Source organism: Tachyglossus aculeatus, chromosome 11 (genome assembly GCF_015852505.1).
Source record: "Tachyglossus aculeatus isolate mTacAcu1 chromosome 11, mTacAcu1.pri, whole genome shotgun sequence".
Taxonomy (NCBI): Eukaryota; Metazoa; Chordata; class Mammalia; order Monotremata; family Tachyglossidae; genus Tachyglossus; species Tachyglossus aculeatus.
The window spans coordinates 42893144-42911551 of record NC_052076.1 but is presented as its reverse complement, the minus strand read 5'-3'; the positions used below and the strand labels follow the sequence as shown (position 1 = coordinate 42911551).

The window sequence follows — 18408 nt, the reverse complement described above, 5'->3', positions numbered from 1 at the left end:
CGCTTAACAAATGCCATCATTATTATTATTATTACAGTACTTCACATAGAAATAGTCTGGCTTGTCTACAAACACCAAACCACCACATTTTCAAGTAAACCAGTCGTTTATTAGCAGTTTTTGTTTTACATGGAAGGTTCCAGTAAGTACACAGAAAGGTAACATGTACGATGGAACAGGTTACAGTTCAAGCAAAGAGCAGTCACGATCCCAGGATTCTTCTTATTTCTTCCACTCGTTCTTTTCGTAGTCCCACTTGGCAGAAAAGCCCTGGATGGGATTAGCCTTCATGTCCAGCATTCTCTTGGTTTGCATGGCCACCCATTCTTCAGAAAAGGTATGAGGGACAGGCCCATAAACTACAAGATCAAAACAATCGGGAAGGAGACATGAATTTTTTTACACTGGAAAAGCAGAGAGCCCCTGTCGCAAGGCATTATTAGAAACTGGACAAGCAACTGAGCTCTCTCACGCGGCTAATGGAAAGGTAGAACTACCCCCATGAGCTAAAATTCCCTTTCCTGGAGGTTTTTGCTTCTTTTTTTTTATTGCTGCCACGTGGGACATGATCACCTTGTATCCCCCACAGCACGTAGAACAGTGCTTTGTACATATTAAGCGCTTAGCAAATGCCATCATTATTATTATTTATTCCCCGCCGCCTCTCCCCGTAGCTATTCATAGAGATCCAGGGTTCAGATTACTGGTCTAGCAGAGGCAGTCACAGATTATGGGCTGCACTCTGGCAATACCAACGCAGGTTGGAAGAGCAGAACGGAGAAGACAGCTAGGATGCTTAGCTTAACAAGAGATCATAAAATCACAACAGTTGTCAGCGGGGAAGAGGCCAAAGAGGTAAGCAGCCCTCCCTCTTAGTAGATTAACGGGGAGCTGGCAGCCCAAAATCAGGGTTTAGTGGACAAATTGGGTTCCAAGTTTTCCATCTTGAGAAGCAAGGGAACCTAACTGCCTGGGGTCAAAATGTTTAGTGGCAAATGCTCCCTAAGAGGGCTCGTAAACAGGTTTATGATGCATGACTGAGTTGATGGGGAAGAAGCCATCTTCACATCATTAGGGAGATATACGCTGCACTTCAACAAAGCATTCTGCATTTAATAATAATAATAATAATGGCATTTACTAAGCGCTTACTATGTGCAAGGCACTATTCTAAGTGCTGGAACCACCGCTCAATTAACAGTATGAGCACCATATGTTGATAATAAATCAGACTGTCCCTTTTGGCACAGCCGGAAAATATCCTGGGCTCGGGCAGAGACATGACACTGTTAAAGAGACAGACATTAATGGAAAAAGAATGAAAGTTAACAATGGGCTCCCCATGAGAACAGGTATAGCAGTAATACCCAAACCTTTTTTAGGAATACGGCTACTCACGATACTGTCCAACAACAGATTTTGAATAAATACCATTATCTACAGTTTTTCCTAATTTTAATGGAAATAACTGACCATTTCTGACTGTTGCCATGCACTTTCACAGACCAACTTTAAAGTAAATACTCATATCAGACAGATAAAACGTTCATAGTCACTGAATACAAAGAAAGCGGCGTACGGAAATTGAAAACTACTCTGACCCATAAGATACAGAAGACTGTGGAATTGTCTTTTAACCAGAGACACAATTCTACTTTTGCCTGAAACCTTTTCCTTGTACATATTATATCAGTTTCTAAAGAACCAAGGGGGGAAAAAAAAGGAACAGGGAGAGGATTCCTATGAACAGTCAAGGGATGAAAAGATCCTCAAGATGCTATACTTCCACAATAGACCTGATTGGTTCTTACAGAATACCTTTCCAAGCCCATTTTAATTGTTTGTGTTAATATTTGCTGACAGTCTCTAACACCCCAATACCTCCTGGCCACCGTGGGGATGTGTCCCTGGTATTTAGGGGGTCCCTAAGTTTCAGGACTACCCTGAATGTGGAGATTCCTATAGCTTTGGTGCTTGACATTTGAAACTTTAATCAGCACCCTCTATCCTACTTGAAAGGGAGACTATTATGAAGGAAAGAACTCCATGCTTTAATTTTGCCCAAGGGCCTAAATATGAATTATTTTCCCACCACCTCTAGCAAGAAAGACAAGGTGAGAGAAATGTCGGCACCCACGCTTCCTCCCTAGTTTCCATGATGACTCTAAAAGTAAAGAGTGTTAGTTCAATTCAATCCTCATACAGTTGCCTCTGTGGCAGCAAATCCGACCGGCAGTTCGAACAATGCAAGTGAAGCTCTACTGATAAGAATGATTTACTATTTGAAAGGCCAGATGGGAATTTTAAAATATGTACTCTTTCACATAGTTACAAGGTGTCTAATTAACCCTCCCTGGAGTTAATATCTAAAATCATTTTCACACAGTCTTGCACTTACCATAGAATTTTTCCCAGATGATGAAGAGAGCAGTGAGACCCATGAAGAACAACGCACCCCCTATAACAGTCTTCCACTCATTTGTGCCTCTATTCATTTCAGCGTAACTCTCATTGAATTTGATGCGATATACTGGACGGGAAGAAAATGACAAAAGAATGACTATAAAAGAACCTGACAACGAGAAGATCATGGTGCTCTCACTGGAATCAGCGAAGGCTGTATTTCATAATGCAGGGTTCTTTGAGACTGCAAACCCCCATGTGAATCAGACAATTGACGGTACTCAACTCCAAAGTAATTTAGGAACTACCCTGAACCAAAATAACAATTAAAGCCTTGACTCGAGATGTCATGCAAGTCTTGAGCATGATTGAAATCAAGCGTACTTGGCAGCAGTTAATTTTTCAAGTGTCTCTAGTTTCACGGCCAGAGTGACCTGAGGGTCTAAATTTGTAAAACTTCCCTGAGTCATTTACCTAAAGACACAAGGTACTGCAGGACTAATTTTTGTCTTCCCAAAATCCAGTTTACTTAGGATATATTCCCACCAATCAGCTACAGTAAGTTTTTGCACAGATTTCACAAAAAGATGCCGTTGGAATAAGTGGAATCGTATGACTGGAATAATAGCTACATGACTAGTCCTCTGGACTGTAAGCTCATGATGGACAGGGAACGTATCTACTGTTATACTGTACTCTCCTAAATACTTGGGACAGTGCTCTGCACACATTCCAGAGGTCGTGGGTTCTAATCCCCACTCTGCCACTTATCTGTGGTGTGATCTTGGGCAAGTCACTTCCCTTCTCTGTGTCTCAGTTACCTTGTCTGTAAAATGGGGATTGAAATGGTGAGCCCCACATGGGAAAGGGACTGTGTCCAATCTAATTGGCTTGTATCCTCCCCTGCGCTTTGAACAGTACCTCGTACATAGTAAGCGCTTAACAAATACCATCATCATCATCATTAAGCGTCCAATAAATATGACTGATTAACAATGCCCAGGAACACAAAGCCCAATGATGATTCACTTGGAAAATGTGCCTGAAAGTCTATCCACGGAGCAGCTTAGTATTTCCATTGTGGATAAGTGTCTACACGGAGCAGCTTAGTATTTCCATTGTGGATAAGTGTCTACACTTACCTAAAGGTAACCAGGCATGTCAAAATTCCAAAACAGTCACATTGAGGAGAACATAATGAAGCAGTCTACCAACCCGCCATTTGAAGATGGCCTATTCAAAGGACATTTTCATGTGCATCATTCCACTAAAACTTTACGCAAATATAGCTGAAATGCTCTGATGACAATTAAAGACTGATGGGAGCAGTGATGTATACAATCAATTCTGTTGAAGGCCCTCCGCCCGTATCCCCTTTTCCCCAGATTCCTCTGAAGTCCTCCTGTTAGAAGTGACCTCCTGCTACAAGTAAATTAGACCACCTGGAATTGTTTCAGCAACTGAAACTAGGAGCTCCCTTTCCATCAATCAAAGGTATTTTTAAATAGTATTTATTAAGTGCTTACTCTGTACAGAGTACTGTATTAAGTGCTTGGTAGAGTACAATTCGATCGAGTTGGTAGACAATTCCTGCCCACTATAATTATAATTATGGTACTTGTTAAGCTCCTACTATGTGCCAAGCATGTTTCATTCAATCGTATTTATTGAGCGTTTACTGTTCAAGTGTTGGGGTAGATACAAGTTAATCAGGGTGGACGTAATCCCTGTTCCACATGGGACTCACAGTCTTCATCCCCATTTTACAGATGAGGTAAGAGACACAGAGAAGTGACTTGTCTAAGGTCACACAGAAGACATGTGGCAGAGCCAGAATTAGAACCCAGGTCCTTCCTACTCTCAAGGCTGTGCTCTACCCACTAAGCCATGCTGCTGAGAGACAGATAGTAAAATCAATCAATAAACCCATCGTATTTAGGAGCACTTACTGGGTGCAGAGCACTGTACTAAGAGCTTGGGATAATACAATGTAACAGACACATTCCCAGCGCACAATGAGCTTAAAATAAAAGTATAGGCAGGTAACGGCTATAGGGCTGGAGTGGAGAGAAAATCAAAAAGAGGTATAGGCTTAAATGTATAGGTGGCACAGAAGGGTGGGGAAATGAAGAGATAGTCAGGGAAGGCTTCCCGGAGGTGTGATTTTAATGGGGCCTCGGCTCATTAAAAATGTGCAAAGCAGTGTGTTAAGGCTATTGCAATCTTTATGACTTGGCTCAGTGCCATCTACTGCGTGGTTTTTAGTTTCAACCTGTGCTGTTTTTAACCTCAATTTCTTTTGAACAGTAATTTTTTTAAAAAAATAATACTCAAGTGCTTACTTTGTAAGAAGCACGGTGCTAAGTTCAGGGAAGTTACAAATGATGCCTAGGGTATGGAGAGAATCTGGTTCCAAATCAACAGTCTCAGAAAACTGGCAAACACTGAGAAATAATGATTCGCTCAAAGACACGCAGAATTTTTGCTGAACTCTCTCCTACAGCAAATTGACATTTAAATCTGCAACAATGAATTACAGGCTGGGGAATGTTTAAATCACTTCATTTACAATTTCAACACTGTGGTAAGCAAGGAGGCAATTTTTAAAAATCATTTTGTTCCATCCATTGGAAACTGAGGTCCTCTGGTCAGAGGCGATTCTGCAGAAGCTGGTACAGGACAAAAGCTTACAGTTTTCACCACCATAAATATATATTATATACAATAATATATGCATAGGAATACATTTAAGCTATCTGAAAAGGTGGTGGTGTTCTTTCTGGAAGCTATTTCGATATTTACATACAAATGTAGGAGGCTTATCCAAGTCTCCAAAGCCAAACTGTAGACTTCATTTTAAATACTAAACCACACTTACTGCCTGGGCTGAAATCTGAAAATGTTCTACAGTGCTACCCAGTTCTACTGGGTCAATCTTGCAAATAGTTCTCAAAAGCCATTAAATCCACAGAAATTTGATCTGACTGCACTGTTTGCTTTAGTCCCCCCCACATTTCCCAAAGTCACCCTCTCCCTCTTCTGTCCCCAAATACCCTTTCCACTTCCTTAGAGAAGCACCGTGGTTTAGTGGAAACAGCATGGGCTTGGGAGTCAGAGGACATGGGTTCTAATCCCAGCTCTGCCATCTGTTTGCTGTGTGACCATGGGCAAGCCACTTAACTTCTCTGTGTCTCAATTACCTCATCTGTAAAATGGGGATTAAGACTGTGAGCCCCACATGGGACAACCTGATTACCCTGCATCTTACCCTAGTGATTAGAACAGTGCTTGGCACATAGTAAGCTTAAACACCATAATTATTATTATGATCAGTAGGCGAAGAAATATCAATCATACTTATTGATCGCTGAGTGTGTGCTGAGCGCTTATGAACCAATCACTTCAAAATCCTCACAGAGTCCCATGAAAACGGAACACAAAGGAAAGAAATGGAAACAGAGTACATTAAAATTCTTTTTAAGCTCATTATGATCTAGGATACTGAGAAATTTAACCTTAGGGTACAGGTGAAAATAAAACATGTACCAGGCTCCTACTTACCGGGCCTACAGACAATCAATGGTATTTACTGAGGGTTTACTGTGTGCAGAGTCCTGCGCTAAGCGCTCAGCAGAAACAACAGAATTGGCAGACACATTCCCTGCTCAGCCGTGTTTACGGTATAGAGGATATTACACTTAAGGAATTGTTTTGGTTAATTCAGCTGTTCATTTAGATAAGTAGGCAACCAATAACACTGAGACCTACTCAGTGCACAGCACTGAACTAAGAACTTGGGACAGAACAAGAGTTAGATGACCCAATCCTGACCTCAAGGAGCTGACAATCCAAAGTCAAAAAAGTGAGTTACCAAAATCAAGAACTGAAATGGTGAAGGAGACAGTTAAGAAACTATAAAACTGAAAGTCTGAAGAAACAACAATGTGCTCCCTGAAGCCAGCAACTGGGGGAAGGGGGGGAACCACGGTTCAAGTTGGCAATGCTTTAAACTATGGAACCAAGTGACTAACTTAACTAGTTAAAAAAACACCGTGCCAAATTAAACTAGCTTTTTCAGAACTGACAGTAGAGCATTTTTGAGGCTATCCCATTACAGATAAATACACGCCTTTAGAATTTCTTTTCTAGTCTTTACAAATACCTACATCCAAGCTTTTCATCATTGGAAAGACTGCTCCACGCTGCCTTCTCCTTCTCTTTCAAGGCCTTCTGGTCAGCGGAGAGGTCCCTCACATGGGCCACATCAGGCAGAGGATAATCTCGGCGATCAACATAACTAGGGAGGCTATACTCGTCAGTTTTCACAACACCTGCTTTCCATAGAGAAAGGGAAAAGTCCAAGTAAAAAAAAAAATGCAGTTTCGAGAACTTTCCAGTTATCTCCTGAGTTCTTGTGTGCACACGACAACTGTTCCTGTCTCAAGGGAATGTCTTCAGAAAATATATTTTATCCTCCCACTCCCCAATCGCCTAGCCCAGAGGGAACTTCACCATCACCGCCAGCATAATTAAGTACTTGCTGGTTGTCTTCTTTGCTTCATGCCCTCTCCATACTCCAACCTTCACTGGTAGGAGACGGAAGAATGCCGACGCTCTCCCTTTTACCCTCCCAGCCCACGCCCCATCATCAGTAGCAGCACTGGGCCATCGTTCTACAGTGATCACTACGGAATCACTTTTCCAAATCCCAAAGACAAACGACAATACAGACTCCCCCTCCTCGCCATGTGTTTTCCCCATCTACAACGGAAATGCTCCCCTGCTTTCGGAAAATGTCTGAATAATTTTAAAGGAGTGCCGTTCAGAGAGATACAGGAATTACCCCAATAACCCAAACCCTAAAGTCCCTTTGTTTTTGGTTGCATGCATAACCCTCTGGTCAATCTGGGAGTGCCCGGAATGCCCACATTTCCAAGGGCTTTTTAGCACTGAGAAATGGTTTGCTGGCTCCAAGCTCCAAATTTTAATCCCTGCATTAGGGATGCACATGGGGTGAGTGGCTCAGGCATCCTGTTCTCTCCCCACGGTGCCATGGCCAGCTTCTACAAAAACAACGATTCTGGAGCATTATTTTATAATCATGGAATCAATTCATATACCGATACATCCGGTAATAACAAGGTGATCAAACTTCTCCCTCTTGTGTTAGCCTTATCGTGTGCTTGTTATTTAATAAGAACAATGAGGAATTTTACCCTATTTTACCTCTCCCACCCCAGAAAAGTTTTTATAATTGATCAAAATCACTATAAACTCAAGACACATAACCATAATTGTTTTCTACTATATTTTGCGTTGTACTCCTAAATGAATGGGTTAAGATACTATAAATAGGAATCTTGATTTTATTATATGCTAAAATCCATAATCAGTGAAACAAACATTTTTTAAGCTACTTGAAAAGGCAGTTTAAAATCTTAAAAAATAACAAAATCTAGCTTTGTTTTCATTTGCATTTTCAAAAAAATGGGGAAAACAATTTTTTTAATGATATTTGTTAAGTGCTTACCATGTGTCAAGCACTGGGGTAGACACTACTAGGTTGGGCACAGTCCCTGTCCCACATAAAGCTCACAGTCTTAATCCCCATTTTACAGATGAGGTAACAGGCACAGAATAGAAGAGACTTGCCCAAGGTCACACAGCAGGCAAGTGGCAGAGTCAGGATTAAAACCCAGGTCCTCTGACTCCTAGACCTGGGCTCTTTCCACTAAGCCATGATGCTTCTCCAGACTCCAAATAGAAACATAAAACCAAGTGCCTTGATTTCAACACCATTCATTCATTCATTAGTATTTATTGAGCGCTTACTTTGTGCCAAGCACTGTACTAAGCGCCTGGGAAGTACAAATCGGCAAAATAGACAGACAGTCCCTACACGATAAAGGGCTCACAGTCTAAAAGGGGGAAGTTTAACACCTGATTAAACTTTGTGAACAGATGCTTTTACAATTACATGGTTAACACCTCAAGAAAACTGTCAATTCGTGCAAATAACTAGTAATCTGACTAAAATTTAAAAGTACCTACCATGTCCTCTCATGCAAACAGAAGTGGAGATTACTCGCTTGCCAATTAGGCTAAATACCCTAGACGTCAACATTCTGAAAAACAAGAACTTACGTAAGATCTTTTGCCTCAAAGAATCATGTTCAAAATTCTTATAGTCTATTTTCTTCCATACATTATTTAAAAAGTTACAGCAACTTCATTGTCTTCATTTCCTCCTAGGAATGCCAATCAAATTATTTGTTAGGTGAAATTTGGAAAGTGACCCAGAGTTTAAAATTTTAAATTTGGAGTGTTAATATTTAACTCATGAACTAGCGGGATCATGCTGTTCACCAACGTAACTGCCGTTACGCAAATTCCAAGCATAAACTTAGATCGGCCAAATTCAATGAAAAGCTTCAAAGAAAAATTAGCAAACTCTAAGGTTACGGTTAATTTGGGCAGGAGTAAGAATCAACCAAGGTCCTAGTTCAGGCACACTGACTAAAACAGGTTTGATCTTTTCGAAATTGCCAATTAAGGTCACTAAAAAGCAGGCACGGAATCACTTTTCCAAATCCCAAAGACATAAATGACAATATAGGCTTCCCCACCTACAACGGAAATGCTCCCCTGCTTTCGGAAAATGTCTGAATATTTTTAAGGGAGTGCCTTTCAGGGATACGGGAATTACCCCAATATCCCAAAGCCCCTTCGTTTTTGGCTGCATGCATAAAACTTCAACACCGGGGCTTAAGCTGTTCCCACCATTTCCTCAATCAATCCATCAATTTGTACTTCCCAAGCGCTTAGTACAGTGCTCTGCACATAGTAAGCACTCAATAAATACGATTGATGATGATCAATGGTACTTATTGATCACCTCCTACTTGCGGGGCAGTGTAGTAGGTGCGCGATCCCGGTCTTTATAATCTAGTGAGAAGGATTTACCAAGCTATTTAAAGAGAGGGGGCTATGCTTCCCTCGAATTTTCTTGAGGAGGGCCCAAGCCTGTGATATAGTACTTTTCCGGGCGCTTAGCACAGTGTTCTGCACCCATCAGGCACTCGATAATCACGATTGATTGAATTTATTAAGAAAACGGGAGGTTCGGGGCCCGTGGCAACACCTCTTTGTGCCATCAACGTTTCGACGGGCCGCAGAGGTCGTTTGGAGGGGGCACCAAGGGAGGGGAAGGAATAATGACAATAATGGCATTTTGTTGAGCGCTTCCTATGTGCCAGGCTCTACACTAAGCGCTGGGGTGGGTACAAGCAAATAGGGTTGGACACAGTCCCTGCCCGACATGGGGCTCCCAGTCTCGACCCCCTTTTTACCACTGAAGTAACCGAGGCCTAGAGACGAGAAGTGACTCATCATCAATCGTATTGAGCGCTTACTGTGTGCAGAGCACTGTACTAAGCGCTTGGGAAGTACAAGTTGGCAACGTATAGAGACAGTCCCTACCCAACAGTGGGCTCACAGTCTAAAAGACTCGCCCAAGGTCGCGCAGCAGACGAGTGGCGGAGCCGGGATTGGTGCCCACGACCTTCTGACTGACAGGCCCGGGCTCTATCAATCCGAAAAGGGCATTTATTGAGGGCTGACTACGTGCAGCGCACTGTACTAAACGCTTCCCCTGGCTCACGCGGCCTCTCGGCCCGCAATGCGGGTGAGCGGGTCCGGGAGCGGACAAAGGCGGCGAGGGGGAGGGAAGGGGGGCGGCGGCGGTTGTCTCATTCATTCAATCCTATTGACTGAGCGCTTACTATGTGCCGAGCGCCGTAGGGAAGAAGCGTGGCTTCATCATCATCATCATCATCATCAATCGTATTTATTGAGCGCTTACTGTGTGCAGAGCACTGTACTAAGCGCTTGGGAAGTACAAGTTGGCAACATATAGAGACAGTCCCTACTCAACAGTGGGCTCACAGTCTAAAAGGGGGAGGCAGAGAAGAAAACCAAACATACTAACAAAATAAAATAAATAGAATAGATATGCACAAGTAAAATAAATAGAGTAACAAATATGTACAAACATATATACAGGTGCAGTGGGGAAGGGAAGGAGGTAAGATGGGGGGGATGGAGAGGGAGACGAGGGGGAGCCCTCTTTTTATTTTAATGGAAAGAAAATGGAATTAAAAGCCCTCTTTTAATGGAAAGAGCCCGGGTTTGGGAGTCAGGGGTGGTGGGTTCTAATCCCGCTCCGCCCCCGACCAGCTGCGTGACTTGGGGCGAGTCACTTCCCTGGGCCTCAGTGACCTCATCTGTAAAATGGGGGTGAAGACTGTAAGCCCCTCGCGGGACAGCCTGATGACCGTGTATCTACCCCAGCGCTTAGAGCAGTGCTCGGCACATAGTAAGCGCTTAACAAATAATAATGATGCCATTTATTAAGCCCTTACTATGCGCAAAGCACTGTTCTAAGCGCTGGGAGGTTACAAGCTGATCGTCATTACCGTGATGATACAATTATGATTATTGTGATAATATTATTACAATACACAGAATAGTATAGTAATATAATTATAACGATACATTACTATTACGATACGATGCCATTATTATGAATAATAACTACAATAATAAATATTATTGCTGAGCGCTAGGGAAGCAGAGAGAAGCAGCGTGGCTCATTGGAAAGAGCGCGGGCTTTGGAGTCAGAGGTCATGGGTTCAAATCCCGGCTCCGCCACTTGTCAGCTGTGTGACTTTGGGAAAGTCACTTCACTTCTCCAGGCCTCAATTCCCTCATCTGTAAAACGGGGATTAAGACTGTGAGCCCCCCCGTGAGGCAACCTGCTCTGTTTGTAACCTCCCCAGCGTTTAGAACAGTGCTTTGCACATAGTAAACGCTTAATAAATGCCATCAATCAATCAATCGCATTTATTGAGCGCTTACTGTGTGCAGAGCACTGTACTAAGCGCTTGGGAAGTACAAGTTGACAACATATAGAGACAGTCCCTACCCAACAGTGGGCTCACAGTCTAGAAACGTTTTGTTCATTCATTCATTCAATCGTATTTATTGAGCGCTTACTGTGTGCAGAGCACTGTGCTAAGCGCTTGGGAAGTACAAGGAGACTGCGAGCCCGTTGAGTGACCGTCTCTTTATGTTGCCGACTTGTCCTTCCCAAGCGCTCAGTCCAGTGCTCTGCACACGGTAGGCGCTCAATAAATACGTGGCTCGGTGGAAAGAGCACGGGCTTGGGAGCCAGAGGTCACGGGTTCTAATCCCTGCTCCGCCACCTGTCTGCTGTGTGACTCTGGGCAAGTCACTTCACTTCTCTGGGCCTCAGTTACCTCCTCTGGAAAATGGGGATTAAGACTGTGAGCTCCCTGTGGGACAACCTGATCACCGTGTATAATAATAATAATAATGATGGCATTTGTTAAGCGCTATGTGCAAAGCACTGTTCTAAGCGCTGGGGGGATACAATGGGATCAAGTTGTCCCACGTGGGGGCTCACAGTCTTAATCCTCATTTTACAGATGAGGTCTGTATATATGTTTATACATATTTATTACTCTATTCATTTATTATATATTTATTTATTATTACTCTATTTATTTATTTTTTTTGTACATATCTATTCTATTTACTTTATTTTGTTAGTATGTTTGGTTTTGTTCTCTGTCTCCCCCTTTTAGACTGTGAGCCCACTGTTGGGTACGGACTGTCTCTATATGTTTCCAATTTGTACTTCCCAAGCGCTTAGTACAGTGCTCTGCACATAGTAGGCGCTCAATAAATACGATTGATGATGATGATGATGATGATGATGTCACTGAGGCTCAGAGAAGTCAAGTGACTTGCCCAAGGTCACACAGCAGACATGTGGCGGAGCCGGGATGCGAACCCATGAACTCTGACTCCAAAGCCCGGGCTCTTTCCACTGGGCCATGCCCAGTGCTTAGAACAGTGCTTTGCATGTAGTAAGTACTTAACAAATACCACCATTATTATCATCAATAACAATAATGTTATTATCATTATAATATAATTATTATATAATATTTAATTACTGAATATCAATTTAATAATGATAATTATTATAGTTATTATAATTATAATAATATAACATATATAACGTAATATAATATACATAATATAATTATATGTATTGTGTATTATGATAGAATATTGTATATTACATAATATTATGCAATATTATATATAATTATATATAATATATAATAGGATGTGATAAATATATGTGATTATAAATATTAATAATTAAATATTAAATGATTGCGTTTGATTATAATTATAATGATATATTATTATAAGAATGTAATTAATAATAATATAATTATTAATGATAATAATCAATACGATTCGATGAATGAATATTACTATTTAAAAACTACGATTGAATGAATGAGTAGAGACGCTCCCGGCCCACAAGGGCGCCCAGCCCGGGCCCCAAGGTCAGGGCTCGGACAAAACGACGGCGTGTTGTTAAGCGCTTACTATGTGCCAAGCACTGTCCTAAGCGCTGCGGGGGGGGGGGATACAAGGCGATCGGGTTGCCCCACGTGGGGCTCACAGTCTTCACCCCCATTTTAGGGTTGAGGGGACGGATTTAGAGAAACGAAGCGACTCGTCGCCCAAGGTGACACGGCGGCCAAGTGTCAGGGCCGGGATTGGGGGAGGCCCCAAGGCCCGGATCCATGTCACCGCGGCCCCCAGCCCTTCGGCCGCCCCGCACGGGGACAATCAATCAATCAATCAATCAATCGCACTTATTGAGCGCTCACTGTGTGCAGAGCACTGTACTAAGCGCTTGGGAAGGACAAGCTGCCAACATAAGCCGAGGAAAAGACAGGAGAAAACCGCGGCCGCCGCCATCGCCTCACCTGCCGCCGGCCTCGCCGCTGCCCCCGGCGACCGCCCTCCACGCCGCCCCACACCGGAAGGAGCAGGCCGCGCCGCGGAGCATCACGGGACGGGGAAAGGCTAGCGGGCCTCCCCCACTCCCCCCGGACCGCCGGGCATGACGGGAAGGGGGAGGACCTTTCTTACCCACCCCCTCCCCTCCCCACAGCACCCGGATATAATAATAATAATAAATAATAATGATGGCATTTCTTAAGCAGAGAAGCAGCGCGGCTCAGTGGAAAGGGCCCGGGCTTTGGAGTCAGAGGTCATGTCATCCCTCTGGCCTGGAATGGCCTCCCTCCCCACAGACTGGGAGCCCACTGCTGGGTAGGGACTGTCTCTAGATGTTGCCAACTTGGACTTCCCAAGCGCTTAGTACAGTGCTCTGCACACAGTAAGCGCTCAATAAAGACGATTGATTGATTGATTCCCCCCTTCAAGGCCCTACTGAGCGCTCACCTCCTCCAGAAGGCCTTCCCACACTGAGCCCCCTTGTCCCCCTCTCCATCCCCTCGCCTTACCTCCTTCCCTTCCCCACAGCACCTGTATATATGTTTGTGCATATTTATTACTCTATTTATTTATTTTACTTGTACATATCTATTCTATTTATTTTATTTTGTTAGTATGTTTGGTTTTGTTCTCTGTCTCCCCCTTTTAGACTGTGAGCCCACTGTTGGGTAGGGACTGTCTCTAGATGTTGCCAACTTGGACTTCCCAAGCGCTTAGTACAGTGCTCTGCACACAGTAAGCGCTCAATAAATACGATTGATTGATTGATTCCCCCCTTCAAGGCCCTACTGAGAGCTCACCTTCTCCAGGAGGCCTTCCCACACTGAGCCCCCTCCTTCCTCTCCCCCTCGTCCCCTTCTCCATCCCCCCGCCTTACCTCCTTCCCTTCCCCACAGCACCTGTATAGATGTATATATGTTTGTGCATATTTATTACTCTATTTTACTTGCACATATCTATTCTATTTATTTTATTTTGTTAGTATGTTTGGTTTTGTTCTCTGTCTCCCCCTTTTAGACTGTGAGCCCACTGTTGGGTAGGGACCGTCTCTATATGTTGCCAACCTGTACTTCCCAATCGCTTAATGCAGTGCTCTGCACACAGTAAGCGCTCAATAAATATGATTGATTGATTGATTGATCCGCCAAGCTAGCTCTCTTCCCCCCTTCAAGGCCCTACTGAGAGCTCACCTCCTCCAGGAGGCCTTCCCACACTGAGCCCCCTCCTTCCTCTCCCCCTGGTTCCCCTCTCCATCCCCCACACTTACCTACTTCCCTTCCCCACAGCACTTGTATATATGTTTGTACATATTGATTACTCTATTTATTTTACTTGTACATATCTATTCTATTTATTTTATTTTGATAATATGTTTGGTTTTGTTCTCTGTCTTTGTTGCCAACTTGTACTTCCCAAGCGCTTTGTCCAGTGCTCTGCACACAGTAAGCGCTCAATAAATACGAATGAATGAATGAATTTTGTTAATATGTTTTGTTTTGTTGTCTGTCTCCCCCTTCTAGACTGTGAGCCCGTCGTTGGGTCGGGACCGTCTCTAGATGTTGCCAACTTGGACTTCCCAAGCGCTTAGTCCAGTGCCCTGCACACAGTAAGCGCTCAATAAATACGAATGAATGAATGAATTTTGTTAATATGTTTTGTCCTCTGTCTCCCCCTTCTAGACTGTGAGCCCGTCGTTGGGTAGGGACCGTCTCTACACGTTGCCAACTTGTACTTCCCAAGCGCTTAGTCCAGTGCCCTAAACCAGTAAGCGCTCAATAAATACGATTGATGATTGATTCATTGGGTAGGGACCGGCTCTAGATGTTGCCAACTTGTACTTCCCAAGCGCTTAGTCCTCCGCACACAGTAAGCACTCAATAAATACGAATGAATGAATTTTGTTAATATGTTTTGTCCTCTGTCTCCCCCTTCTAGAGTGTGAGCCCGCCGTTGGGTAGGGACCGTCCCTATACGTTGCCAACTTGTACTTCCCAAGCGCTTAGTCCAGCGCTCTGCACCCAGTAAGAGCTCAATAAATACGATTGATTGATCAGTATAGTGCTCTGCACACAGTAAGCGCTCAATAAATACGAATGAATGAATTTTGTTAATATGTTTTGTTGTCTGTCTCCCCTTTCTAGTCTGTGAACCCACTGTTGGGTAGGGACCGTCTCTATATGTTGCCCACTTGGACTTCCCAAGCGCTTAGTCCAGCGCTCTGCACCCAGTAAGCGCTCAATAAATACGACTGACTGACTGAATGGATGTGCCAAGCGCTGTTCTAAGCGCTGAAAACGGATGTAATCGCCACGGGGCGGTGGGAGTCCTCCAAAGCGCCCAGACGGCTACGGTCAAGCGAGGGAGGAGGAGACGAGAGATAATAATAACAGTGATGACATTTATTAAGCGCTATGTGCAGAGCACTGTTCTAAGCACTGGGGAGGTTACAAGGTGATCAGGTTGTCCCACTGGGGGCTCACAGTCTTAATCCCCATTTTACAGATGAGGTAACTGAGGCAGAGAGAAGTTAAGTGACTTGCCCAAAGTCACACAGCTGACAATTGGAGAGATGAATTGTTGTCCCTACCCGTTGTTGGGTAGGGACAAGTCACTTCTCTGGGCCTCAGTTCCCTTGTCTGTAAAATGGGGATGAAGACTGTGAGCCCCCCGTGGGACAACCTGATCACCTTGTAAGCTCCCCAGCGCTTAGAACAGTGCTTTGCACAGAGTAAGGGCTTAAGAAATATCATTATATTCTAGACTGTGAGCCCGCTGTGGGGTCGGGACCGTCTCTATATGTTGCCCACTTGGACTTCCCAAGCGCTTAGTATCAGGCAGAAACTCCTCACCCTGGGCTTCAAGGCTGTCCATCCATCCCCTCGCCCCCTCCTACCTCACCTCCCTTCTCTCCTTCTCCAGCCCGGCCCGCACCCTCCGCTCCTCTGCCACTAACCTCCTCAATGTGCCTCATTCTCGCCTGTCCCGCCGTCGATCCCCAGACCACGTCCTCCCCCGGGCCTGGAATGCCCTCCCTCTGCCCCTCCGCCAAGCTAGCTCTCTTCCTCCCTTCAAGGCCCTGCTGAGAGCTCACCTCCTCCAGGAGGCCTTCCCAGACTGAGCCCCTGCCTTCCTCTCCTCCTCGTCCCCCTCTCCATCCTCCCCATCTTACCTCCTTCCCTTCCCCACAGCACCTGTATATATGTTTGTACATATTAATTACTCTATTTATTTATTTATTTTACTTGTACATATCTACTCGATTTATTTTATTTTGTTAGTATGTTTGGTTTTGTTCTCTGTCTTCCCCTTTCAGACTGTGAGCCCACTGTTGGGTAGGGACCGTCTCTACATGTTGCCAATTTGTACTTCCCAAGCGCTTAGTACAGTGCTCTGCACATAGTAAGCGCTCAATAAATACGATTGATGATGATGATGATGATGGTGTTTGTACATATTTATTACTCTATTTATTTTACTTGTACATATCTATTCTATTTATTTTATTTTGTTAGTATGTTTGGTTTTGTTCCCTGTCTCCCCCTTTTAGACTGTGAGCCCACTGTTGGGTAGGGACCGTCTCTATATGTTGCCAACTTGTACTTCCCAAGCGCTTAGTACAGCGCTCCGCACCTAGTAAGCGCTCAATAAATACGATTGATGATGATGTTTGTACATATTTATTACTCTATTTATTTATTTTACTTGTACATTTCTATTTATTTTATTTTGTTAGTCTGTTTGGTTTTGTTCTCTGTCTCCCCCATTTAGACTGTGAGCCCACTGTTGGGTAGGGACTGTCTCTAGATGTTGCCAACTTGTACTTCCCAAGCGCTTAGTACAGCGCTCCGCACATAGTAAGCGCTCAATAAATACGATTGATGATGATGATGATGATGTTTGTACATATTTATTACTCTATTTATTTATTTTACTTGTACATATCTATTCTATTTATTTTATTTTGTTAGTCTGTTTGGTTTTGTTCTCTGTCTCCCCCTCCTAGACTGTGAGCCCACTGCTGGGTAGGGACCGTCTCTATATGTTGCCAACTTGTCCTTCCCAAGCGCTTAGCGCAGCGCTCTGCACCCAGTAAGCGCTCAATAAATACGATTGATTGATTGATTGATTTTGTTCTCCGTCTCCCCCTTCTAGACTGTGAGCCCACTGCTGGGTAGGGACCGTCTCTCTATGTTGCCAACTTGTCCTTCCCAAGCGCTTAGCGTAGTGCTATGCACCCAGTAAGCGCTGAATAAATACGATTGATTGATTGATTTTGTTGTCTGTCTCCCCCTTTTAGACTGTGAGCCCACTGCTGGGTAGGGACCGTCTCTCTATGTTGCCAACTTGTCCTTCCCAAGCGCTTAGTCCGGCGCTCCGCACCCAGTAAGCGCTCAATAAATACGATTGATTGATTGATTTTGTTGTCCGTCTCCCCCTTCTAGACTGTGAGCCCACTGCTGGGTAGGGACCGTCTCTAGATGTTGCCAACTTGTCCTTCCCAAGCGCTTAGTGCAGTGCTCCGCACCCAGTAAGCGCTCAATAAATACGATTGATGATTGATTGATTGGTTTTGTTCTCTGTCTCCCCCCTTTTAGACTGTGATCCCGCTGTTGGGTAGGGACTGTCTCTCTATGTTGCCCACTTGTCCTTCCCAAGCGCTTAGTCCAGTGTTCCGCACCCAGTAAGCGCTCAAAAAATACGATTGATTGATTGATTGATTGATTGATTTTGTTCTCTGTCTCCCCCTTTTAGCCTGTGAGCCCACTGCTGGGTAGGGACCGTCTCTCTATGTTGCCCACTTGTCCTTCCCAAGCGCTTAGTCCGGCGCTCCGCACCCAGTAAGCGCTCAATAGATACGACTGACTGACTGACTGACCGACCGAGACTGACTGACTGACTGACTGACTGACTGACTGACTGACTGACTGACTGACTGACTGACTGACTGAACGAGGGCGAGGGACGGCCCGGCTGGCCGTGCGGCGGGCGTCGCGAAGCCGCTTTTACGGCGGGGCGGCGCGGGTTTGCTTTACGGCAGCGCCGGCCGACGGAGGGGTCGCCGTCGGGGCCTCGGGGGGGGGAGTTGCAGGAGGAAGC

General features: G+C 44.3%; 1 protein-coding gene across 2 annotated transcripts; it reads right to left on the bottom strand.

The window, feature by feature from the left end:
* Window positions 1–87: 87 nt before the first annotated feature.
* LOC119935034 lies at window positions 88–13375 on the bottom strand. Of its 2 annotated transcripts, none has more exons than XM_038754663.1 (5): window positions 13278–13375; window positions 8455–8528; window positions 6570–6737; window positions 2399–2530; window positions 88–359 (listed from the first exon to the last, which is right to left on the bottom strand). In XM_038754663.1, the coding sequence occupies exons 1-5, from the start codon at window positions 13358–13360 to the stop codon at window positions 223–225; spliced, it is 594 nt and encodes a 197-aa protein (XP_038610591.1). In that variant the 5' UTR covers window positions 13361–13375; the 3' UTR covers window positions 88–222. The 2 variants fall into 2 exon arrangements, with proteins under 2 accessions (XP_038610591.1, XP_038610592.1); XM_038754664.1 differs by having other exon boundaries at window positions 6570–6734.
* Between the last annotated feature and the right edge of the window lie 5033 nt (window positions 13376–18408).

Coding starts and splice junctions, on each gene's coding strand:
- LOC119935034 (XM_038754663.1), bottom strand. CDS start 13,360: ATGCTCCGCGGCGCGGCCTGCTCCTTCCGGTGTGGGGCGGCGTGGAGG. Junction 2,531..6,569: donor CAATGATGAAAAGCTTGGAT/GTAGGTATTTGT, acceptor CTTCCCGTCCAG/TATATCGCATCAAATTCAAT. Junction 360..2,398: donor CATCTGGGAAAAATTCTATG/GTAAGTGCAAGA, acceptor TTGATCTTGTAG/TTTATGGGCCTGTCCCTCAT.